The sequence below is a fragment of the Melanostigma gelatinosum genome (assembly GCF_949748355.1).
Source record: "Melanostigma gelatinosum genome assembly, chromosome: 9".
NCBI lineage: Eukaryota > Metazoa > Chordata > Actinopteri > Perciformes > Zoarcidae > Melanostigma > Melanostigma gelatinosum.
Genome location: NC_136642.1, coordinates 9,135,569 through 9,160,512, shown reverse-complemented (window position 1 = coordinate 9,160,512; position 24,944 = coordinate 9,135,569). Strand labels below are relative to the sequence as shown.

The 24,944-nt window shown below is 45.0% G+C and overlaps 3 protein-coding genes across 5 annotated transcripts in view; 2 read left to right on the top strand and 1 right to left on the bottom strand.

Moving 5' to 3' along the window:
- The window catches only part of cicb (capicua transcriptional repressor b), a gene marked incomplete at its 5' end in the record, with an annotated part of 28,648 nt that extends 25,261 nt beyond the window's left edge, over window positions 1–3,387 (top strand). The window contains 5 exons of the mRNA XM_079276145.1: window positions 4–123; window positions 222–373; window positions 634–768; window positions 997–1,128; window positions 1,229–3,387. Coding sequence (XP_079132271.1) covers window positions 4–123; window positions 222–373; window positions 634–768; window positions 997–1,128; window positions 1,229–1,518 — 829 coding nt within the window. The 3' untranslated portion in view covers window positions 1,519–3,387. The remainder of the gene's footprint in view (window positions 1–3; window positions 124–221; window positions 374–633; window positions 769–996; window positions 1,129–1,228) is intronic.
- A 256-nt stretch (window positions 3,388–3,643) lies between these two features.
- znf526 (zinc finger protein 526) lies at window positions 3,644–8,916 on the bottom strand. Of its 3 annotated transcripts, none has more exons than XM_079275030.1 (8): window positions 8,614–8,916; window positions 7,855–8,284; window positions 7,553–7,719; window positions 7,070–7,177; window positions 6,190–6,953; window positions 5,964–6,099; window positions 4,219–5,862; window positions 3,644–4,131 (listed from the first exon to the last, which is right to left on the bottom strand). In XM_079275030.1, exons 2-8 carry the CDS (start codon window positions 8,153–8,155, stop codon window positions 3,958–3,960), a joined length of 3,294 nt encoding a protein of 1,097 aa, XP_079131156.1. In that variant the 5' UTR covers window positions 8,156–8,284; window positions 8,614–8,916; the 3' UTR covers window positions 3,644–3,957. The 3 variants fall into 3 exon arrangements, with proteins under 3 accessions (XP_079131156.1, XP_079131154.1, XP_079131155.1); XM_079275028.1 differs by having other exon boundaries at window positions 6,190–6,986; window positions 7,082–7,177; XM_079275029.1 differs by having other exon boundaries at window positions 6,190–6,986; window positions 7,082–7,177; window positions 8,740–8,916.
- A 465-nt stretch (window positions 8,917–9,381) lies between these two features.
- On the top strand, window positions 9,382–24,024 carry gsk3ab (glycogen synthase kinase 3 alpha b). Its single transcript, XM_079275942.1, has 11 exons — window positions 9,382–9,427; window positions 9,533–9,718; window positions 15,774–15,961; window positions 16,187–16,270; window positions 17,000–17,110; window positions 19,335–19,465; window positions 19,763–19,967; window positions 20,301–20,396; window positions 20,588–20,774; window positions 20,869–20,946; window positions 21,167–24,024. The coding sequence occupies exons 2-11, from the start codon at window positions 9,544–9,546 to the stop codon at window positions 21,232–21,234; spliced, it is 1,323 nt and encodes a 440-aa protein (XP_079132068.1). The 5' UTR covers window positions 9,382–9,427; window positions 9,533–9,543; the 3' UTR covers window positions 21,235–24,024.
- Window positions 24,025–24,944: the final 920 nt, after the last annotated feature.

Here is a 24,944-nt window from a genome sequence, read left to right as displayed (position 1 = left end):
CCCCCCTCCATCAGCCACAGAACCGACCCTGCCCCCCCCACAGGCTGACAAAGAGGGTCCTCCAACCAAAAAAGTCAAAGCCCGCCCACCACCACTTAAGAAGACTTTTGACTCGGTAGACAAGTGAGTTAACACCTTTATGAATCTTGAGGTTGCATAAACCTTTGCTGGACGGTGTGTATATACTGTATATTGTGTGTGTGTGTGTGTTGGTCGGGCAGGGTGCTGTCAGAGGTGTATTTCGAGGAACGCTTTGCTGAGCTGCCGGAGTTTCGTCCTGAGGAGGTTTTGCCTTCACCCACCCTGCAGAGTCTGGCCACTTCACCACGCGCCATTCTGGGCAGTTATCGCCGCAAGAGGAAGAACTCTACAGGTTTGACTCTCGCGATACTCTGACTACATGCTTTTAACCTGAGCACTGTAGAAGAGCTGCAGTGACCGTCATGACTGTGCATTTATTTGGCCAACAGCAAATGTTAAGCTGTTTAAGGAAGCAAAAGGTCGAACTGTCTCGAGTGTTTATTGACTGTTTATTGAGTTACGTGATGTTCCATACGGATTTTATGAATCCTGATAAATATGGAGATTTGATCTCTGCTGATTCACTTTTTTTTTCCTCCTGGCTGCTTCTAGATTTGGACTCAGCCACTGACGAGCAAGTGTCTCCTAAGAGAAAGAGTCGGCGGCGCTCAAGCTGCAGCTCAGAGCCCAACACGCCGAAAAGTGCCGCCAAGTGTGAGGGAGACATCTTCACCTTTGACAGAGCAGGTAACACACACGGGGCAGTGCTAAGAGTCTCAATGTGTCTCATTTAAGGTCATTTGTCGTATGTATGGAGAAATGTTGTAGCCACTGCTGTATTTCTCCTGCTTTGTTGCTCCGTCCTCTCGCAGTGTATCAAAGATCATGGGCCTGAAGGGACATAAACTAAAGTCAAGGTTATTGTAACTAGTTCCCTAAAGACTCGTCCTCTCCACATGTTTGTCCCTCACCCAGCCACAGACGGAGAAGACATCCTGACCGATATGGAGTTTGATAAGGTGCCCTACTCCTCCCTGAGGCGAACACTGGACCAGAGGCGAGCGCTGGTCATGCAGCTGTTCCAGGAGCAGGGCTTCTTTCCCTCAGGTAAGATAAGAACACACACTACAGTATATCTACAAGCATTTTCAGCATTCATTTACCCTTGTTGAGTCCTGTGGGGTTTATGTTGTTGTCGTGTTTTTAGCTCAAGCCACTGCAGCCTTCCAGGCGAGGTACTCCGATATCTTTCCTACCAAGGTGTGTCTGCAGCTGAAGATCAGGGAGGTACGGCAGAAGATCATGCAGACGGCTGCCCCCTCTGATGTCTCCGCTTTGGGCATCCCTGACTCACTCGGCCCCCTCCCTGGACCTTCCGGCTCCCAGTCAGGAGAAGGGTCCATGAGGGGAGGTGGGGACCTGCAGGATGACGACGTGGAGCAAGGGACCGAGGGGAGCCCCGAGGATCCTCGTGATTCACAGGAGTCTTCTAGATGAGGGATGCTGACAAATGAAATTGACCAATCAGTGACTGTTGAAGTCGCACCTTTCCACCCACTACACACACACACACACACACACACACACACACACTTACTTACTTACTTACTTACTTTAATCCACACTCTTAACCCTCCTCTGGCCTGATCCTGGTTTCCTTCCATCCTTAGCACCCAACCGGTGAGACGGAATGATGTTTTTTATGCAATGTTGGGACTTTATTTTTTCGGTAAGATGCATGAAACCCCCATGGCACAAGAACTACTTCCTGACACCACCACAATGCACATGTATACTAAACACACACACACACACACTGCAAACTCTTAATTACCACACTTGAATTCGCACTCTGTATTAACCTCCGTGGGAAACGCTCCCATTGATGCCAGTGAACGAAGGACCATTGTGTACAGCTGCACTCATTTGCCTTGAAGAATAGAGGGTTCTTGTTTTTTTGGACGCAGAGACCTGCTCAACCCATCGAGAGACGATGAGAAGTCAGCGGCTTTAAAACAAGAACATTATATGTTTTGATATTTGTCTTAATAGCGTTAGAGGAGTAAAGCAGTACGTATCTGCGTGAGGAACAAACCTGTATTTAGACTGAACTGTTCTCAGCTCGTGTCTTGTTTCTGCTGACATTAGGGGGCTGGGCCCTCAACAGCCAGAAACCATTTGAATCAACAAGAGAACTATTGCTCTGGACCTGGAAAGAGCTCCTTCTCCATTTTATTGTCCACGTGTAGAGACCTTCAGGGGGAGAGATGTACCAGGAGTGACTGAGAAATTGACTGAAACTCAAAGTGGACTTCCGGCAGTGCCATCATTCCTGCGGTTACCTGTCTGGCCGTGTCCTCCCTTCTTGCGATTGACCCGAGCACATGCCAGTAGGTGGGAACCGAGCATTCCTGTGCCTCTCATTCGCTGGCCATGAAGGAAGGAGGCGGGTCAGAGTCAACGGGCACATCCTGGCTCTTAGTCATAGAGGTCAGGCTGATGAGGCCTTCATCCTCTATGGCCAAGCCGTTTTAACTTTTTTTTTTTTTTAATTTGATTTGTATTTAACGTTGTCATATTGAGTTTGTTGTTGTACTATTCCTATGGTTATTTTTATGATTATTACTCATATCATTGCAGTGAACCCCGATCCTTACTTCTGTCCTCATTGCTGGCAGATGTTTCCTTTTATTTTTGCCAGCTGTTTTTTAAAATCATTTTGGAGGCAGGTGAGAGAAGCTGCTCGGCTCTTGTACAGTTCCTCCATTCTCGTCTTCCCTTGACTGGCCTCTCACCTCAGCGAGTACCTGCGGTGCAGTTATTTTTATTGTTCATTACAGAGAGGACGATGAACACGACGTGGACCCTTCTGTTCTTTCAGCAGTAATAAGCCGTATGTTTTTAGACAACCCCTCCCTCACTCCCCGCTAAGTTTAGTTTTATAGCCTCAACACTTGTACATCTCCTTCCTCCGCCTCTTTCCTTCCCTTCTTCCTCCCTTTGTCACTTTATTGCGCTCTCCGGACCTTTTTAGGCAGGCGGAGAGAACTGGGGGAAGTGAGGGGAAGTGAATGAATCAAAGAGCTGGTAGGATCTAATACTTGGTTGTGTTGTAAATAGTGACTGTAGACTCATATTATTAAGGAAAAATCTGTCATTGAACATGAGTTGACTTTTAAGACACCCATTACCACAGGTAAAACAAATGAAATGGAAAAAAACAATAAATATGGCTATTAATGTTTTTGTGTTATACTCCTTGTTTTACTGTTCCAGTATACGAGAGGAATTTATATGAATATCTTAAGTTTGTATCTGTATCTTTCAGTATGCAAATAAAAATAGGTGTTCAATTAAAGTGATTGTATCGCTGGCCATGTGAGAAATGGGTTTTTCTTTACGCAGAAATGCGATACGTGGTTCAAGAACGTTAAAAATGAAGCGCCTTCTAAAATGTAATTAAGTTCACATCATCTCTCCAGTGTAGTCGAGTCGAGCTGTAACACGGTGGTGTTGCATGAGCACGTGGGTCACAAATGTGTATCGCCTTGAAAAAACATTTATTGATTTCACCTCTATACAACAGCACAACCAAACCTTTAAACAGAAGAAAAGTCACAAAGTTCATATAAATGGTAAAATTAAATCGTACAAATGTCATCTGAGGCACAACCAATAGTCATTCTTCATGAATGCCAAATCCTTTATTTTATTATGCATCATTGAAATAAACTAATACTGATCCCTCTCATAGCGTTGTAAAAAGATGGAAGATGAATTACTTTGGTCTGATTGCTGAACTTCACATCCGTTTAGTCCAGCTCTAGTAAGTCTGCGCTGGATACTCAACCTCTCGGTAGTCAATTCGTCTTTGTTAGAGTCCGTATCGAGACGAATACTGAACTCATCCACTTGGCCGTTATTTCTTTTGTCAGCTCAGAGGAGCTGCAGTTCGTCCATAAAGCCTGTGTCCATGGCGAGGCCGTTCTCCAGAGCCGTCTGGTAGATCTCCAAGGCCTGCTCCAGAGGCAGCGCTCCTCCCTCGCTGGTCTCGATGATGGCTATGGTCTCCCCAAACTCATTGCACATGATCGTGGGAGTGCCCTGTGTCTAAGAGGAGGAAACCCGGATACAGAGTTAGTTCAACCAACAGCAGCGAGTACACATACAAAAGGTAAGAAGGATATACATCCTGACCTGCTGGAGATCGGAGGCTTGGATCTGGATTAGCTGAGGCTGCCCGTTAGCGAGCTCCACCGCCGACGCATCCACCACTGCCACGGCAGAGCTGGTCTCCATGGCGGCTTGGGCGGCGGCCTCTTCGTCCAGCCTCTGCTGCCGGGCGTGGGTCTTCTTGTGGTTCCTCAGGTTGGAGAAGGTCTTGAAGGCTTTGCCGCACTGCGGACACGCGTGCGGCCGCTCGCCCGTGTGCGTCCGCCGGTGTTCAGCCAGGTGCATACTCTGGATGAAACCCTTTCCGCACACCTCGCAGCGAAATGGCCGTTCGCCCGAGTGCGTGCGCAGGTGCTCTCGCAGGTGCGTGTTCTGACGGAAGCGCTTGCCGCACACTTGGCAGGGAAACGGGCGCTCGCCGGTGTGGACTCGCTGGTGAAGAGCGACTCCGGAGGACGACACAAACAGTTTGCCGCAGATAAGACACTGGTGGACTTTGGGCCGCTTCCCGGCAGTGCACCGCGGCCGCCCGGGGCCTAAGGCGAAGTGGCTCAGTCTGTGGAGTCGCAGATTGGCGGGAGAATTGAGCTTCTTCCCGCAAATATTACAATCTTGGCCCCCCCGCCCGACACTGGCCGAATCCCCTGATTCTGTCCCCGCTGTGGTTGAGGTGGAGGCCACCGAGGTCAGATCTTTGCCCGACTCCGCTGGGTTGTCCGTCTCTTTGCCCGCTTCGATCCCTGTGCCGGCCTGCCCCAGCGTGGGGTGCTGCTCCAGAAAGTGGCCGTCTCGTCGTCTCCTGGTCAGGAAGCCGGCCTCACAGTGGGGACACGGGAAAGGGGCCGGAGACCCTGGATGTTGGGTGTAGCGGTGTGCCGCCAACTTGGTGGGCCAGCGAAAGGTGGCAGGGCAGTCCGGGCAGCCCAGTGTCGCAGCGTTGGCGTGCAGCAGGCTGTGCTGGCGGAGGTTGGAGGACTGCGAGAAGGAGCGGTGGCAGACGTCGCAGCGGTACGGTCGCACGCCGGAGTGGATGAGATTGTGCCTCATCAGATTGGCGAGAGACGAGAAGGTTTTGCCGCAGTCGGAACACTGGAAGGGCCGCTCACCGGTGTGAATGCGGATGTGGTTGCGCACGTGGATCTGCTTCTTAAAAGACTTGCCACAGATGCCGCAAATAAAGCTGCGCTCGGTGACGTGCGACTTGCGTCGATGGTGGACGAGCTGCAGCTGGGAGGGGAAGGTCTTAGGGCACGAACGACAAGAAAAGGGCCCCTTGTCAGATGGCGCAGCTGAAACTGCTTCGGCTGAAGCAGCTTCAGCCGAAGCAGTTTCAGCTGAAGCAGCTTCAGCTGCGACCAAAACACCAGCGTCGTCGGGGGGAGCATGGTTTGTAGCAGAGTCAGACTCGGTGGCCTCCTCCACCTGCTGCGGGTTGCCTTCAAGCGGGGCAGTCACCTCCATGTTGGTGTCCTCCGCTTGCTTTTCCACTTCACCTCCTACCACTTTGCTCTGAGAACTCTGCATTGGATCTTCCCCCATTTTTTCCATCTCATCTTCTGAGAGAGGGGCCAGCAGGTTGCGCTTCGCCTCATCAGTGAGAGAATTCTTCCCTCTGGCTCTCTGTAGGATGGCAAGTGCAGACAGAGATGCTCTTATTGGAGCTGAGGCCTGCGGAAAAGAAAACAAGCACATGCCAAATTGAAATGATGTACTAACTTGAGGTTGCAGACGCAATTGTGTGGGGGGGGGGGGTTTGCTTATTTTACTACCATGGAGACAGCGGCGGGTGTGCCGGATGAGTCCCGGTTGAGGTGGGTTCTACGGTGGTAGAGGTACTTGGTCATGTTGGTGAAGGTTTTGTTGCAGAACTGACACTTGTGAAGTGGATCTGCAATGTGGGACTTCCTGTAAGACACCAGGAGGAAACGGTGAAACAGACAGAAGAAGAATGAAAAGGTTCATGTCAGCTGTTACGTAGACTGCTGTGGTGTTTACCTGTGCATGATAAGCGTCATCTCAGTGGTGAAGCCATTGCCGCAGTCCACACACAAGTACCTGGCCACGCCCGAGTGTGTGCGCATGTGCGTCTGCAGCGACGTCGCCTTCTTGAACACCTTGCCGCACTCCGGACACTCGTGCGTGCCATGCTCGTGCACGCGCTTGTGAGCAGCCAGCCTGTTGACCGAGGTGAAGGTGCGGTTGCAGAGCTCACACTGTTGGGACTTGACCCAGACTGCCGCTTTCTTCTCCGCCACTCTAATCCTAACGTCCTCCACCTTCTCAGTCGTCTCCTCCCTCCCTCGCACCTCCTCGAAGCCACTCATAACGCCTGGCTCTCCACTCTCTTTATCCTGAGCCAGGAAGTGCTCTCCCTGGTGCTGGAGGAAGTCCTCCGGGGTCTGGAAGAGAAGGGAGCATTCTGAGCACTCATACGGGTGGATGACCACCACCTCTGTTGGCTGCTGCTGGGTGTCATCCTGGACACTGGGGGCCAACCTTAACTCCAGTCTCTGGTCCCCATTCTCCAGGACCCCCAGCTTCCCCGGAGAAAAGCCTCGGCCCACTGCGGGCAACAGGGGGGGCAGCTTGGAGCGGCGTTGCCCGGGGGCGCTGGAGTTGTCTGCCAGAGCTTGAGCCGTGAGAATCTGCAGGTGCATGGTGGCAGAGCCAGGGATGGCCGTCACTGGAGGCATCAAGGCGGAGCGGGACAATGCAGCAGGTTTGGACTGAAGTTTCTTCTGCTGCTGCTGCTGCTGCTGCTGCTGCTGCTGCTGCTGCTGCTGAGCGAGTACCTGGAGCAGACACACAGCAATATACAAACCTTAAAACTCGTTATCATGTTCTCATTTAACTCCTCTTGTTGTGAGGTGTTTACGATCCCAAGTACCTGTGCCAAGATCTCCCCGGCCTGCTGCTCACTCAGTACGTAGTTCTGCATATTGTTCAGTGGAGTGATGGTGCCATCGGGCTGGAGCACATACTCCTGTTGCAAGGGCCAACAAACAAAACACGGCTTGTTATATTTTTGATGCACACAAACTCTTACTTTGATAGTCTCAACAAAGATGACAATGCACTTTACACTTCACATAAATCTAGTTCGAGGATGTGGATGGGTCTGCAGAATATAACCTACATCATTAACTCCTGTAGCCCAATATACACACTTTATTCATCATTGTTACAGCTCAATAACGTGCTTTTGGTACGACTGCGTTCAATTTAGGAAGCAAAATTACTGTGACAATAACAGAAAGACTACTGTAGTAATCATACAGTAAAAAGTTCAATGAAGTCTACATCCCAGATAACAACAAATGTTTTACAGTTCTGCGTATGTTAAATAAATCTCCCTTACCATGACCTCTGTGTTACTGTGTGTACTGCTCCTGCTGTGGGTCCGCCGGTGCTCCAGCCAGGTCTCTGGTGAGTCAAACAGAGCCAGGCAGTCCAGGCACTGGTACTGAACCGGTCCAGACATCTGACCCTCAGACCCTTCCTCAGTCTCCAAAACCTCACACAGCTCTGGGGAACGTACACAAAGTCAGTTAGTGTTGTGTCTTAGTATAACTAGTAGCAATGCAAAAAAATACAAAAGTCCTTATAAAAAGTCATACATGCACTTCCGTTGCATCAATTACACGCCATCAGATCCCTCACCTTGATGCTCCACCTCCATCCCCGCCTCTCTCATGTGCATCTCCTGGTGCTGCAGCAGTTCCTCTGGGTTCATGAGGAGGGCCCCACACTCCAGACACTGGTACTGCTGGTTCTGCCCCATCTCTGCGATGCCCTGGATGGTCATGACCTCCCCGTCTCCCTCTTGGCCGGTGTGGATCTGCTGGTGGATCAGCACATCCTCCAGGGTGTTGAAAAGCTGGTGGCACTCACTGCACATGTACTGGTGCTCCACGTACACACCCTCTGCTGCCTCCTCCTCCTGCTGCTGCTGCTCGGCCATGCTGGTACTGTGTGTGTGTGCGTGTATTAAAATGTGTGTTTTTGTGTAGGATGCAAGTGTATCATGAAAGATGATGGATGACAGGTGATGAGGTCTGTGGCCAATCAATTAAGGTCAGTGTCAGAGCACCTGAGGTAAAGGAAATACAGAACAAACATGTTAAACTAAAACGTATCCATATTAAATCAGCAGTTGTGTAGCAGCAATCAAATGGTTAATACATGGTTTCAGTGTCATCAAGTGTCTCCACAGATAAGAACAGTACCGCAAACAAACATCGCTATTTTCAGCCGTTAGCTAAATGGAGGCCCTCTAATGCTAACAGTACGACCACCACTCACTAGATCCTCGCTAATCAATTGTCCGATTCTCCATACTAAACGTGGTTCCTATCTTTGTTTACAGTGTGTGATAGCGTATGGAGAGCTGTTGGCGGCGCTCCCTCCGATATCGCAGACCTGTTTTCTCGGCACCGCGGTTTCCTGACGGCGGCTCCCCGGTTCGTCTGGCGGTCCGTCAGGCGGCGCTACCCACTTTTCCCCGAAGCTCTCCGGCTATGACGGCGGGCCCTTCTTTCCCTTTACCTCTCATTTACTCTCGTTGGACAATCCCTCGTGTAGTCATCGTCACCCTTTCGGTCACACGGGCGAACGCCTTCTTCTTCTTTTCTTTTTTTTTGCTAGTCCCGTATCATCATCTGTGGCGTGGAGATGCAGACATTTGAAAAGTGTCCGTGGGAAATTGCATTTCATTGAGTAAAATGAAACGTTTGCCCGCTGATCGCTTCCATTCGTGTGATACGAAGCCGTGCCCAATGCGGTAGTGTCAAGATTCCAGGAGCTGTGATTGGACAGACTGACTGTCAATCATAAACTGTGCTTTCCTGCTGGGCATTGTAGTTTTTTCTGTCGAACGTTAGCGAACAATTCCCCCCCAAGACTTTTTTTTTTTTTTTTTTCTTTTTACTATAACGTTAATTGATCAGAATAATTTATTCTTATAAACATTGTTACTTGCTTTTGATTAAAACGATCAATGTGTGTTGGCTACATGTTCTTAACCCAGTTTCAGTATCATTGAGATATTACGAATTACAACCGTGATTATTTTAAATTTGAGTTCATATTTTCGTTCGCTTGAAGACCCCCAAGAACTCACTTTCCCAACAACCCTTGCGAGCTTTTTACGTCGTTGAGCGTCAACTCCCCACTCCCCCCCCCAACCGTTCTACAGAGGAAGAAAGGGGGAGACGGGCAACCTATACAGAACGCTGTAAGTGTAGTTTATATTTATTTCGAATATTAAAATACATACATATAGAGCGGAAGTTTGTGCCGGTCTGGCTTTCGTTAACGTTCAACCTCGCCCCGGCTTTAGTTCACACAAAGATGAGCGGCAGCGGGCGGCCCAGGACCAGCTCCTTCGCTGAGCCTGCCGGAGCTACCGGGTCCGCTGCAGCCGGTGCCGGATCAGCAGTAGCCGGCGGAAGCTCGACAGGAAAGACTGGGGCTTCACAAGCTGGTGGAAGCAGCTCAACGAGCTTTGGGAATCTGAAACTTCCCAGTAAGTATTATTTTTATATTTATTTCATAAGCCCGCTTTACACGTTAACACAAATTATCGGGTTGTACGTTCTTTTTTTTTAGATAAATGTGTCGGAGTGTACTTAAGTGTCGATCATTGTCACTTGGCTAACCAAGCTGTTAGCTGGTGAGCTAACTTAAGTTAGCTGTCCGGCTAACGTTAGCTGTGTTTTTCATTAAGGAACCATTGCGATCAAGGGGCTTTTTTCGCATAGCTAACGTTATCGTTAGCTGCTGGTGGCACGATTTGAACTACGCTAAGCCGTTTCATATTTCGACGGTAAATAACGTTATGTAAATGTTTTCGGCAACATTACCTCACCATTATTTTTGCATTGTAACCCAAGAATAGAGTTGGCGTTAGCCAACGCTCTAATATACTCGTCATTAATATCAGATGTAGAAGCTAGCTAGCTTGCTAACGTTAGTAAAGAGTGCTTCAGGTGGAAATTATAATAAGGTCTAACTTTTTTTAGGCGTCGTCCTCTGTTAGGTCAGATCTTGCACACAGAGTGCAAAACTAGGGTTGCAACACTGTACGTCGTTTGGTAGCCTGAAGAAATGGAAATTATTATCATTAAAAGTATCCCAAACTACTGACTAACCAGCATGTGGTGACCTAACCTAATCTAACCACTTACCTGGATGGCTACATTCATGCATATATGAAAGCATCAGTGTATTTAAACGGCTGGTCCAGTACATAAATCCACCTCAGGTCATCTTTCACCAAGAAAGTGAGAATTCTAGCTTAGTATAGTGGAAACAGTTTGGTAAACTTTTAAGTGGAAGACAATTTCTAAATTGAATTCCGTTGCTGAACATCTCAGTGGAGGCCATTATTCCTTTTACGCTGATGGTTGAACATATCTTTACTGTTTTGACACCTCTACTGGAAACCCTGGTTTGCCAACAGCAAAGTCCCTGCAGTTTGTTTTGCTGGTGTGATGACAAGTACTTGCAGAATGCTCAGCGGTCATGTAGCTATGCAGCGGTAGCAGTTGGCTGAAGATCTGTAGTGTTGGACAGAGGTGTGCAGAAGGACAGATGGGGAGAGATGGAAGAAAATAGCATCACAGCTCTCGTGTCAAATAGCATTTTCAAAACTCGAAAGAGAAACTTATGGGGCCCTGACAGAAAATAACATGTTTGATTAATAATTGATTATTTGAAAAAAGAGAAATGACTAAGAACGAACATGAATGGAAGTCAAAGATCAAAGTCGACTCCTGCTGCTCTGTAGTAAATCTTTACTCGAGTTCGTGCAGGCGGCCAATCAGCAGATCTCCATCAGGTGATTTGGCTCATTCATATCCATTGCTGTGGAATATGAGCTCACTTTTCACTTCTCATAATGTCTCAGTCTTGGTCATCAGGATATTCTGCATTCCGTGAAAGAATTGTTCTTGTGTCGGAGGTGCCTAGACCCTGCAGAAACAACAAAAAAAATGCTGTTTTAGACTACATTGGTACTAAATCTGAAAATATTTTCACACCCAAAACGAAGCCCTCTGTTGTGGATCAATATGCATGGCCAAAACTGATCTTAAGGGAGGATGGTGTCTGCTGCAATAATATGAAGGTCACTTTCTGCTACCTCTACTCTCACTGGGATTTTTCCAATACTGCCAGTCGCACGAGACAGATGTCACCGTTAACCTCTGGTTAGTGTTTACTGATCAATACCTTTTAGTGCAGAAGTGAAGGAATAACTGTTCTTTATTAACGGGTTGCATTAACAGGCCACGATTGAATCACTACTTAATTCTCATTCAGAAAGAGAAAAACATGTAGACAGGAACAACTTGATGGTGTCTTCTGCAAATTAAGATACTATAAATCATCATTGAGGTCGAGAGGAGACAAAGATCAATGGAGACTGACAAATGATACAGTTTGGCCGATCAAAGCCCCGATCAAAGCCTCTTCGTCATTTGAAATTAAGTTTCACAAGTAGTTGTACTAGAACTTGGCCTAATTAAAACAGTTGAAAATATTTAATCCAAAATGGTTTGATCAAATATTAAAAAGAGTATGAATCTGAGGGAGACAGTTTTCAATACTCTGTGCAAAGGACACATTTCAGTTTGTACCTAAAACAAGTTAAGACCTCATTAATACCTGTTCCACAGTGTGTTCACATATGTGAAATATAGTTGGACAATTATTTTTTAATATCATATAATACTAGTATATGAACAAGTCTATACATGTCTTCCAACAGCTGGTCAAGTAAGTGAATCCGCCTCAGGTCATCTTTCATCAAGACGGTGAGAATTGTAGATTAAGATCGTGGAAACAGTTTACCAAGACAGTGGAGATGTGACCAATCCACATTAGATACAGTTTCTTCACCAATATTATGAAATTCAGTCTCTCAGTGCGCCTCTGACTCAGTATGTTGTGCCACGGGAATCACAGCTATATCTGGCCTCATGTTACCGTACTTAAAAATGATCCCGATCCATGCAGTGTGAAGCACTAGTTTTCCAACCAATTACATGTGTTGTAAATCACCTAAGGCAATGCTACTCAGCCAATCAAATATGTGTATTCCGTATTAAAAGCTGTAATGTGACGCGCCACTATGAGACAAAGCACACGTCTTTTGTGTAAACGTACCCACTCGCATCTGAAATGAAGTCACAGCTAATAAACAATCTAAGAGCCCAATATGATCAGAATCCTAACATGTTAATTCACTTCCCAACTATGATGTTAACAGAGGAATAGAGCTGAAACGAGTGGTTTCAATAACTACAGATAAAGTCCCTGCACACAAATTTATCTTATTAGAAGATGAGAAGAATATAATATCGTGGTTTTCTTGGCTGACATCACTTCACACCTGAATAAACAATCAATTCAATTAAACATTCTTTATTTGATTTGGCAGTCAGTTGTTAACTACATACAGATGTTAACAACTGTTGGCTAACTCAATATATATGGCACTAAATCATGGTACGTTATTATTATTGTGATGTTCAGAACCTTTACATGAGGAAGTTCTCTAAATGGACTTCGTTGAACTTTAATTGAATACCCCTGCTATAGGCGATGCATGATAAAAGACCTGTTGTAATTCATCATGCAGTTGCTGAAGTTAAAACTGTGTTTGAGTTTTCCACTTATAACCAAGCTCCAAGCTAATTGCTTATTAGTGTGGGTGTGATGAGAGTCACTCTGCTAATTCCTTTTCTCTTACTCATCAGGCTTCCTTTTAGCTCTTAGAAACCAAAGCTATTCACTGACAGCTGGGCAAAGTGGTCATTTTTTTTTTGTTGCATTCATTATTCAAGGCACTATCATGCCACAGCTGCTCCATATTTAATGTGCTCCCCTCTGACCGAACGCGTTTGAAAAGAGTGTGAAAGTGATGCTAAAAGGAGGTACAGAGGAGCATTGTGTTGTGGAGCAGGAATAGAGGATACAGGACTGTGCATGAACCAAACTTGACTGATCTCAAAAGGTGAATGTTTGCTGCTAACCTGAGGGCTGAGATCACATCTAGGCCAATCATGTGGCTACGCTACCGGCTGCCGTTTAATGATAACCTTGAAAAAAAAGTAAAAAAAATAGCAAAGTATAGAGTTGTCTTTTGTGACCAAGAATCAATTGGAGATGGGTATCTAATTTGTAATTTATTCAACTGTTAAGTATTAAAGAAATAGCAGTTGATGGAGCCAAGTTATTTTTTTGTTTTGTCAATTTATGGGAGAGACCAAAATGCTTCATTATTTGACTCCATTTTGAGACTTGGGAGACCTACTAGAGATCAGGAGGGGTCCTGTTGAGACAGGCGAAGTGAGCAAGCCCAGGAAAATGGTAGCACTTCTGGGTGTGCTACTGTCCACGCAATTTTTTATCACAGGCTCTGACAAGCCTTTTGGCAACGGGCCTCCTCTCTGCTGCTCTTCCGCTCCCAGTGTCGTTGCTTCTGGTGCCGATTTGTTAAATCATTTTTGACCTAACGCGGGCACAGAGCACTGAGCAGCTACTTGACCCTAACTAGAGCTGTCAGTTACTCTCAGACCGTAAACATCTCATTTAACAATAATACATGTACCTGTATTGTAGCTCTGAAAGAAACCATAATGGCAAATATAAACACCAGAGAATATACCGCTTATAGCATGCAATCTATTAGTGGTGTCACGGATCACGGATCGATCCGTGATCCGTTCGGATCACCCCTCACGGTTCGGATCACTTGTGAACCGCGGATCAATCGAGTATTTTTTTTCCTTTTTTTTACAGCTTAATCATCATAGTGTGTAATAAAGTTCTACTGCTGCTGTTCCTTTTCAAGTAACAAGTCCCCGAATATCAATGCAGAGTGTCAGTGAACAGATTTAAAGCAGTAGTGTGTTCACGTGAACGGAGCAGCTTAGAAGCATTTAACGGTGAAGTCATGGCGAGCGGAGGAACTTGAGAAGCCGAGGCGTCATTTAAGTCGCAAGTTTGGGAACATTTTGTCTTCCCTGTAACGTATAATGACGGGATAAGGGTGGCGGACAAACCGTTACGGTATGTCGGCGTTATTTAAAGAGACACACGCCAACGGCAAAACATCGGCATGTCCACACATATGAAGAGACACCATCCCGTCTGTCAGCGACGGGGGACACTCCGGTGTAGAAAACAAAGGATTTCTAAATCTGGTTAAAATGCTTGAGCCACGCTATGAAATCCACTCACGCACCCACTTCAGTGTGAAGCTGTTCCAGATGTCTATGAGAAGGAAAAGACTGCAGAGACTGCTTTCACCACGGCGGAGTGATTCTTAGTCCGGTGCTGTAGACACGCCCCCTCTGTGAGCGTCACACACACACACACACCTGGTTCAGGTGCTGACAGAAGCATCAGAGTGAAGCTAGACAGGCCCAATAATATTCCAGTCACCACAGAAAGGTCGACCCTCTCCCCAGACAATGGAGATATTCTCATCTTTTTGAAAATAATGTCACAGTAATGGTAAACATTATTGTGTATTTGAATGGCATAACCTGACAGGAAGTAAACACAGACCCAAGTTGTTGCTGAGCAGTTCAGTTCAGTGTAAACAGTGGAAGCTCACTGGCTGTTTCTTTCTTTCAGTATTGATCAAAGGACGAGGGAATCAACATACCTCATGTTGCACTTAAACTTAACAGAATTCTTGAATGTATTATTTTTATTTATTTATTTCATTTTGTTTCAAATTGGACATCTTCAATATTTTTGTTTTCATGTAAGACTATAGCCCAAAGTTCTCTGCTTAAAGTGTTCTTGAAGTTCTTTAATTAATAAATGGAAAGCAAAGTTATATTTGTCTCCTCCCCTTTTCTTTGTTGATCCGAAAAATGATCCGAACCGTGACTCCTGAACCGTGATCCGAACCGAACCGTGAGGTTTGTGATCCGTGACACCCCTACAATCTATGTATGCATCTGTTGTATGAACTTTAATACCAACATAACATCTATAACGTGATGATAACAAAAGTATAGTGCACTAAATACAACTATGTGCTAAACAGGCTCTTTACACAGGGAGTACATCGGCCTATATTATTGGAATGTGCACACCTCATTCAGATCACCACCGAGACGAAGGTTAAACCTGCAATCTGCATTAACACGCGTCACTCGACCTGCCTTTGAGACTTTAGTCCTGAATTGGGTGACACGTGGGCTGCAGGGATTGTGCTCCAGGCTCTCTTATCTGGAATGGGAATTTAATGTAAATGGACGTTGCCAAAAATGTGCCATATTATGCAGAGATATTTGTCCAGCTGAGCAAAGAAGCTGGCTGTGAGTAAAACATGAAACAAATATCATCCCTGCTTGTGTCTCCGGTATGAAAGGGGTTTGGTTTAACGTCTCTGTCTTAGAGAAACGCTGGTTTTAAAGGCTGAAGGGATTTAAGTCATGTCACTGCGTTTCTCACATCTCTAAACATCCCTTCATCCATGGAAATGATGTTGCAGTGAATTTCTTCTGAGCCCTGTCAGGATCTTTTTTAACAAGGCGTATTTGTGCTCTCGTCCACAGGAGACAGTGGCAAGGTGACGACGGTGGTAGCCACACCTGGGCAGGGCCCCGACCGCCCACAGGAAGTGTCCTATACAGACATAAAGGTTATAGGAAATGGCTCCTTCGGGGTGGTCTACCAGGCTCGCCTCATCGACAGCCAGGAGATGGTGGCCATTAAGAAAGTTCTCCAAGACAAGAGGTTTAAGGTATGTTTACACGGGCTTACTGTCAAACAGTTACAGTAAAGTTGTAAACTTTGCATCTGCAGAGAAGGTAGTAATACGCAAATGACGTTGTTTATTACTTTTGCTCTGTGGTTTAGAATATGTTCTTCAGTAATGGTCCTGATTACCGACCTGTGCTAGTTTGTCATATTTTTGCACGATTAACATGTTTTACATTTCACTTCCTTTTTCCTTTCCTCATTGCAGAACAGGGAGCTGCAAATTATGAGGAAATTGGACCACTGCAACATTGTGAGGCTACGCTACTTCTTCTACTCCAGTGGAGAGAAGGTGTGTGTGTGTGTGTGTGTGTGTGTGTGTGCCCACTGACTTCACCTTTTTCTGTGTTTCTAGATGAATCACTCTGCCTCCACACCCGGCCAGTCAATGATGATTCACAGACATGTTTCAGACAAGTTGATCCGGGTCTTTATTGTACATCAAATTCACACCCTTAAGTCAACATTTTAAAGATTCAAGTACATGAGCTGTATCGGTCAAACTTGACTTTTGATCCATAACCTCTAAAACGTGCGCTCTAGAAATAAGTATCGCTGTTAATGAATTAAGTATAACATTGGTGTCAGTGAGTCTGAATGTCCTCCGTGAGTCTGACAATGTTTACACTCAATTGTACTTTATCAGTAATAACTGTGGCAGGCTAACTGTGTTTACACTCGTAATTAAAGATTTGTTTTTATTACTAATGACGTGTAAATGTTGTCAATGACCGGCATCAACTGTAAATGTTTATTCAATCATTGTTTGCTTCAGATAGTCCTCGCTAATAAGTGCAAAGCATAAGATGAATATTGCCATCTTCAATCATAAAACGAATCATTGCATACAGCTACAATAGTTATTGTTTGATTACTCCCTCACCCCCCGCTACAACCCAACATATTTCATGAGATTGGTTTGTTTTCTACTCATGAAATCAGATTTACAGTAGTTAAGAGTTCATTGTCAGCCTCTAATTATACGCTCCTCTTTCCTTTCTTTCTGTTTCCTCCTTTCCAGAAAGATGAGGTGTATTTGAATCTGGTGCTGGACTACGTCCCAGAGACAGTGTACAGGGTGGCTCGGCATTTCAACAAAGCCAAGACCACCATCCCCATCATCTATGTTAAGGTGGGCACACATTTAAACAGCATTATACACAGCTGGGTGTGCACGTCGGCATTTCCTCTTCACTGCGTTCACCACACTGCTACGGGCATCCAAAGGTTGATTCAAGTCAGTTATTCAGGGCTTTCTTTGTGTATTATAAGTTAAAAGTGTTTTAATCCTCGAAGGAAATATTCTGTCTGGTCTTTTCTGTCGGATTAATGCATCTGAAGTTCATTCCAGCTGTAACTGATAATGCTGCATGTGTTGGTTAGTAGTGGGAACCTCTGACATCCAGACAAACATGTGCTGCTTTGTAGAAAACACTCGGATGACCCACGCATACAGGACTATTTGTGAGAAAGGCAGCTGCTTGGCAAGTTGGAGGTTTGTTCATCTTTGGCAGAGATCTGTGCTTTCATGGGTAGAAGTATACTACTGTAAATACTTAATTCTAAGAAGATGAAACTTTTAAGTCACAGTCTGCGTCTCAGGCATGGAAAAGCTCTCTCGCGCTCTGTCAGATAACAAAAGGGATTAGATTTAGATGGATCGTCCTAGTCATTTCAGTTGAGTTTATTCACTCATTGAGACATTTTTGACAAAATTGAACGGGAAATGAAAGTAACATTTTGTTCAGTAATTGCCTGTGGGTGTAAAAAAAACAAGCAAGTAGTTTCCTGCTTGCTTTTCCCCAGACGGCTCACTGTTGAAGGAATTTGAAAGCAGAAAGGGAACGATGGTCCCAGAGGAGTTAATCAGTTAGTAACACACTTGGTTCCCTGTTATTAAAAGGGGGAGAGTGTTTGTGTGTTCGCTGTGTCTCCAGCAGCAGAGAGGACGTTAAAGCTGTCTCACGGCCCATTTCCCTTCCTCAGCCTGCTGCTCCCCTGTGGCTTTGAGATGCACACTGATCTCTCTCTCTCTCTCTCTCTCTCTCTCTCTCTCTCTCTCTCTCCACTGTCGCCCCTCTATCTCCCCCCCCCCCCCGTGTCCCCTGGGTCTCATTGTTTCCCTCTTCCTCACCGGTCTCCTCCTCTCCCTCTGCCCCCTTTAAACATCACCTCTCAGTCATCATGTTCTCTGTAATCGTTTTGTAATCGGTTGCCAGCCTGCTGTCACTGCATCATGGGGGTAGTTGTGACGATAATGGTGATGACGCGTGATTTGTCATATTAAGATGCTTACGGTCTGCATTTCACAGCCGCATTAAATGGGTGCAGACTTAACTGGGTGAATCGAGAATGACACCATTGACCGAGGACGAGTAGACAAATGTCAAATAGGAGATGAAGATAGTGGCACGTCTTCGGGGAGGATTGTTGTTTTGTTGTAGAAACACGGCACCGCGGGCTGCATCAGACACACAGCTGTGTCTTTCATCACACACCTACCTACACAGTGCACCCAAAAACACAATCGGGGCACATGATGAAAAACCTACACACACACACTCAAACCCCTTTCACACAGCCAGCTAATGTCTGAATGAATGCAATTAATTGCCAGGCTATCTGCAGGACTTGAAAACCTTGAATGCAGTTTCCTCAACAACAACAACAACACGTCTTAAATTTAATTTATTTTTCTTTCATTTTCTCAGAAATATTTCGTCTTTTCTCTATTTTATTTAGAAGGAAGATCTATAAACTAAAAGTGGAGCTGAGAGTTTAAACAAAAATGTAAATTATCTTGATCAAATTTAATAATTTTCAACTGGTTAAGCCATCCATCCTTTTCTGCCTCTTATCCAGGATATTATCCAGGATAAAATAATTTTCTGTGACAAATATTGTTGAACTCTTCCCTTTTGGGACATTTTTTTCAATAAGATCTTGAACAATAAAATCACCAATATTTTCTGCTCACTGTAGTAAGATGAAAGAGAAATGCAGTTATTTTGTAATTGGTTAGAAATGATTTGGTTTTGTTTTGGTAAATAATATATTCAGTAAATAATGTATTTCATCAGGAATTGTAGTATACTGCTGGGATTGTGATAATTCAAGGCCATATTGTCCCGAATAGTTTTCCTTCATACTTTGGCCAGTATGATAATGAAAGTGGTATTAAACTTAACATGAGAACAGGGAAAAGACATGACAGTGGTGAACTTTGGTATCCTCAAATTCTTCTTTGCTTTTCTTCCTGGAATATCTGTATGATTCTGTCAAAGTTGTTAAAACCTTTATGCCAACCATCTCTTGTGTCTCTCTCCCCCCCCCCCCCCCCCCCCCCCCCCCCCCAGGTGTACATGTATCAGCTGTTCCGCAGCTTGGCTTATATCCATTCCCAGGGCGTGTGTCACAGAGACATCAAGCCCCAGAACCTCCTGGTGGACCCAGAGACGGCCATCCTCAAACTCTGTGACTTTGGCAGGTCAGTACCAGACTCCGCCTCCGGACGCGTCGGTCTGTCTCCGTCGTTCTTTCCGTTGTCGACACAGTCTTGTGTCTCGGCGTGCATGTTTAGCAGGCTGTCTGTTCATGTAACCATCTCTTTCTCAGCCTCGACTTCCCCCATTTTCTCCGTCGTGTGTTTTTCTCACCTCCGACTGCTCTCATGCTGTGGTTTTGTGAAAACAGACGCACTGAGAAATGAGAGGTTCACGTTGACTGGCGTTCCTCTTCCTGAACTGTCCTCCTCTGCTTCATCTCCATTTTTACCGCCTTCTAGTGCGAAGCAGTTAGTGCGGGGGGAGCCGAATGTGTCCTATATCTGCTCACGGTACTACCGCGCCCCAGAGCTCATCTTTGGTGCCACCGACTACACATCCAACATCGACATCTGGTCGGCCGGCTGCGTGCTGGCCGAGCTGCTGCTGGGCCAGCCCATCTTCCCCGGGGACAGTGGTGTGGACCAGCTAGTAGAGATCATCAAGGTACAGTCGGGATGCTACAGTGGCTGAAAGGAGACTTGGTCTAAAGTTTGAGATTGAAAGTGCCATCAGTATTGGCTTTGAGCATCAAGAAACTGCTGTTAACTATTGTGAAAGAAACATCAATGTGTGAGTATGTAAATATAGTATTTTTAATACATTCAAATACAGGTATTGTGAAATGGAGAAGAGTATATACAGAAGGACAAAGCGAGCCGTACACTTAATATGACGACGGATATTTGTGTGATTATCCACACTGACCGTCCCTCATCCACATTTAGTTTACAGGCATGCAGGACGTACCAATGATTAATAGTTTCATTTTTGTTTCAGGTTCTGGGGACACCAACGAGGGAGCAGATCCGAGAGATGAACCCTAACTACACAGAGTTCAAGTTCCCTCAGATCAAAGCACACCCTTGGACAAAGGTATGTTCCCACGACTGGAAAGTATTCATCATGGATGGTGGTTATCCAAACACCATTCTGAAGTTGTAGTGTGTATATCTTTCTGAAGCTGATGTTTTTGCCGTTCATAGGATAAGATAATACCATGGGAAAATTCTATGGATTCTAGAGTCTTTGGATTCACATGAAGCTAAATTTCTCTCCTCCGTCAGGTGTTTAAGCCTCGCACCCCACCAGAGGCCATCGCCCTCTGCTCTCGACTGCTGGAATACACGCCGGTGACCAGGCTGTCTCCTCTGGAGGCGTGTGCGCACCCCTTCTTCGAAGAGCTGCGTCAGCCCAACACCCGCCTGCCCAGCGGACGGGAACTGCCGCTCCTCTTCAACTTCAGTCCCGTCGGTCAGTTCACCTCCGGGTTTCTTGTATTTGACCTCCGACGCACTCGTCATATTTTATGGATAACGAAACATTTGGTTTTTCTGCTCTCTCTCAGAGCTGTCTATCCAGCCCCAGTTGAACTCCAACCTCATTCCTCCTCACGCTCGTGCACAGACATCGCCGGCCTCACATGGTGTGTATCAGAAAATACAAACGCATCTTACTCAGGCGGGGGTTTTATTTCAACATTTACCCATCTAGTTATTTGCCGGTTTTATCTGGCTGTTTGTTTTTACTATTAGACCCATTATAATCACTTGATAGGCCGTTAACTATCGTCACTGAACTATCTATCATTGCTTCTGAGGTTGGCCTGTGTTGGTGACACGTGTGCTCCCTCTCTCCCCCTGCAGAGGGCAGTGTGTCAGACAGTACCGCCCAGCCCAGCTCAGCACCCGGATCCATCAACAACAGCACCTGAGCATCCATCCCTCTGTCATCCTTTCTTTTTTGTCTTCCCCCATTTTTCCTTTTCTCTCCTCTTCTCCCTCTCAACCTCCCCTCTGGCTCCAAACCCTTTAAAATAGAAAAAGAAATGAATATACACACCCACGTAAACACTCGGCATTGCTATTCTCCCTGGATTTTAATCATTTCCAATAGAAAACACTTTCTTCGGCTGCCGGCTTCTGGAAGGTGTGGGGGTTGTTTTTAAGAATATTTAGGGAGCCATGCTTAGGCTTAATATAAGCTGCAGTTGTAAGTCCACGCTGGCCCTTGTCTGACCTGTTAGAATAAGGACACTTTACATTGGTTGGGATGTTTGGGAGACGAGGGGGGGGTTTGTCCATGTTATATGGATTTTCTTTATTTATAATATACAGTCGACTTTTATCCCTTTTTTATGTTCATTTTATTTGCATTGGCGTATTTTATGTGGGGCCGTGGTGCCGTTGAATGGGATCCTGATTGACTATGGGGGTGAGAATAAGGGGCCGTATGTAAGGCCCGCCTAATATTGACAATCATCCTTAGTGGGGTCAAAAATGGCACACTTGTAGTGTACATGTTTGATCGTACAACCCACTGTAGAATGTAGAAATAGTGGCTTTTCTGGCGCTTTCTACCCTGAACTCTACCCGAGTATTGTCAGTTCACCCGGCCAAAGGGGGAGCAAATGTGAAGGATTACTTTTAAATCTCCCAATTTGTCACCAGACGGATTTTTGGCTCATTTTAGATAAGAGTTGGTTTTAAATTGTGTTAGTAAGTGAGGGCACCACAGCCTTGTCTTTACAGTTTCTTTGTTTTTTAATATTAGCTCCTCGACTGCCTTTTTATGTGAATGAGAAGGCGCAGAGTGCACATTTTGTTTGTTTCCTCAGTATAAGCTCATGTTTTCATTGGTTAAGCTGGAAACCAAGCGATTCATGTTAATTCTCAAACGAGTATTGCACATCTCCAAAGGGAGGAGGGCGGAAGCGAAGGGGCGAGTTGTGCTCGTCGTGTCCAGCTGTCGGCATTACTTCACAGAGAGGGAATACAGAACGCCTCAACGATGTCTCGCGTGTCATCAACACAGCAGCCCATTACTGTAGGGTGAGAAGTCACCTCATTAATTATGTCACTTTACGGTGTTAAGTTTCATATCGGCTCGATTATGTTAAAGACTTCGGTGCGGAGGGTACAGAGAGACTACTGGCCGCTCTCGCTGCTCGTCATTGTCATTTCAGCTAGTGTACACAGTTGTTTGTGCAGGAGGAGGACTCTGAATGAATTTAGTTTGGTTTGTGAGAGAGATTTTTTTGAAACTCTCTTCGCCCACTTCCCAAACAGCCAGCCTATGACGCTCATATCATGTTCTTCTTGGCCTGTCGTGGCGGTAGGAACTCATCGCAAATGATTTACTCGGCCTAACGGTCCGCTGTCGTCATGAACCGGTTGGCTTTCTTTCCACCACGCAAATGTGCATGTCCAGCCCGAGTTGACCACACTATATTACTTCCACTAATCTCAGTAATAATCAGACCAGAAATGATGCTCAAATCACTGAAACCCAACAGCTTTTGGAGCCTCCCCGTCCATTCCTTTTTGTCCTCCCTCTGCCTTCTGCCTCCCTCTTTCCTCCTTTTTTCACTGCTAAACTGTAAATATCAAGTACCTTTTATTTTTTTGTTATTATTGTTATTATATTGTTCTTGTCATTTTTTTTTTTCTTCAGTAGACCGGCGCAGCAGCTGCCGGACTGTTTATCCTCAGTCGCAGTCTGTAAATACGATTTCATTTCAGTCCCTGGTTCAGGAGGGAAAAACAGAACAAAATGTTTCATTTTTATTCTCTCTCTCCCTCAATTTCTCTCCACCACTTTGTTTCCCCCCATAAATGTTGACATGACTGTTTTATTTATTGTATTGTGGGTTTTTTGTTAGTTTGTTTTTTAGTGGGAGGGGGGGTCATTTCTGTTCCACTTTGGTGGTACAATTGAGGGTTTAAAATTTTATTTTCTTTTTTTTATTCCAAATTTTTGTCCAGCAATGTCTCATGCAAAACGATTTCACATCCAAGATACTGTACGGAGATCCAGACGTCGGTGTGTCCTTTTCAATCAGTGGTCTTGTATGTCTGCAGGTGCACATGCTGGCCAATGGTGGAACTCCAGTTTTCCATTTAACTTCAATGTGAAGGGAATGTTACAAGCCTCTGGATTTATGGGGTTGTGGTGTTGGGAGGGCGCAACAGAGTGTGTGTGTGTGTGTGTGTGTGTGAGAGAGAGTGTGTCTGTCTGTGTGTGTGGAGGAAAGGGGAAATAATGAATCTGTCTATTGACATGTATCATCTCCTGTGTCCGACCGTCTCCTGTTTTCGCTGACCGTAGTGTGAGTGTAACGGGTTTGTCCTGTTAGTACAGTGTGTATGCGTCACAGATGCATGATGAGTTTCTTGAGCACAGCTGCAGGGAGTGTATGTATGTGTGTATGCGTGTGTGTGCTGGCAGACCATGGACATTATTCTCAGTACTCCTGACTTTTTCCTAAATGAAGAGCTGACTAAATGTGCTATTTTAACGTTTGTTTTTTTCCATCTTCTGATCTGTCACACTTTGTTTTTAATTTGCTGTGACCCTGCTCTTTTATCACCATTGTCTGAGGGTAAAATGTCTTTGAACAGAACGGTTGGATAAAGGAGATGATGAAGAGAGGGATGGAGGGAGAGAAACTGTTTTTGTTTGTTGGTATAAATAATTAAACTCATTAATAAAGTGATGAAACTGTTCCTGTCTCACATTCATGATTGAACTGTAAGTGAGCCGTGTTTACATGAGCAGAGGATTTATTGATGACTCACTGAGCTCGTGTTAATATGTTGCATAGTCTTAGATTAATGTGTTTATTTTTTTACAACAATGTAATACACTCAAATACTAGTAAATATCCTGCATTTTGTACAGATGTACAGAGCAATAGTTTGCAAAATAGGCTTAAAGTAAAAGTACTCATTCTGAATATTATATATTACATCATTTTTAACTGAAATTCCCCTATTGGAACAACAAACGTTTTCTTAATTATCCACCAATGATGTATCAGCCACCAATACGGTGTTCATATATTTCAGTGTAAAAAACAATGCGCACGCTGAGAGAAAAGGGTTCATGAGGGCAAAGCAGCTGCTTCTTGCTTCATGGCCTAGAAGGTTAAATGTGGTACAACAGAATATTCAAAGTATATTTATTCAGGTGCTGTGATTAAATATGCTTTGTTTTTATTTATTGACTGTTTAAAAACCTGTAATGCTCTTATAAAGCAAAATGTATCGATACACTGAATTAAACTGCCCCAAAATATATTAAATTATTCTAATTAGTTCCACCTCAACCAGATATAACTTTAAATTCTGCCAACATGGTAATGCGTCAGTAATTCGATTATAAAATATGAAATAATCCTGCATAATGAGTACTTTAAGCATTTTAAGTACATTTAGCTGATATTACTTCTGCACTTTTACGTACGGTAAGTTACATTTTGAATGCAGGACTTGCGACCGAGTATTTCCACACTATGGTAGTGGTACTTTATATTGAGCAAAGGAAGAGTACTTCTACTGCAGAGTGCAGTAGTAGTGAAGAGGAATGTAGAGAGAGAGACATTTGTTGAGTAATTCCATCTGATACAACCTGGCTAGGGTTGTA

Excerpts from the sequence above, each read along its gene's own strand:
- znf526 (XM_079275028.1), bottom strand. The coding sequence starts at position 8,155 with ATGGCCGAGCAGCAGCAGCAGGAGGAGGAGGCAGCAGAGGGTGTGTAC. Across the intron at positions 7,178-7,552 it reads ACAGTAACACAGAGGTCATG|GAGTATGTGCTCCAGCCCGA; the intron begins GTAAGGGAGATT and ends CCCTTGCAACAG. Across the intron at positions 6,100-6,189 it reads ATGACGCTTATCATGCACAG|GAAGTCCCACATTGCAGATC; the intron begins GTAAACACCACA and ends GGTGTCTTACAG.
- gsk3ab (XM_079275942.1), top strand. The coding sequence starts at position 9,544 with ATGAGCGGCAGCGGGCGGCCCAGGACCAGCTCCTTCGCTGAGCCTGCC. Across the intron at positions 20,397-20,587 it reads AAGCACACCCTTGGACAAAG|GTGTTTAAGCCTCGCACCCC; the intron begins GTATGTTCCCAC and ends CTCCTCCGTCAG. Across the intron at positions 20,947-21,166 it reads GACATCGCCGGCCTCACATG|AGGGCAGTGTGTCAGACAGT; the intron begins GTGTGTATCAGA and ends CTCCCCCTGCAG.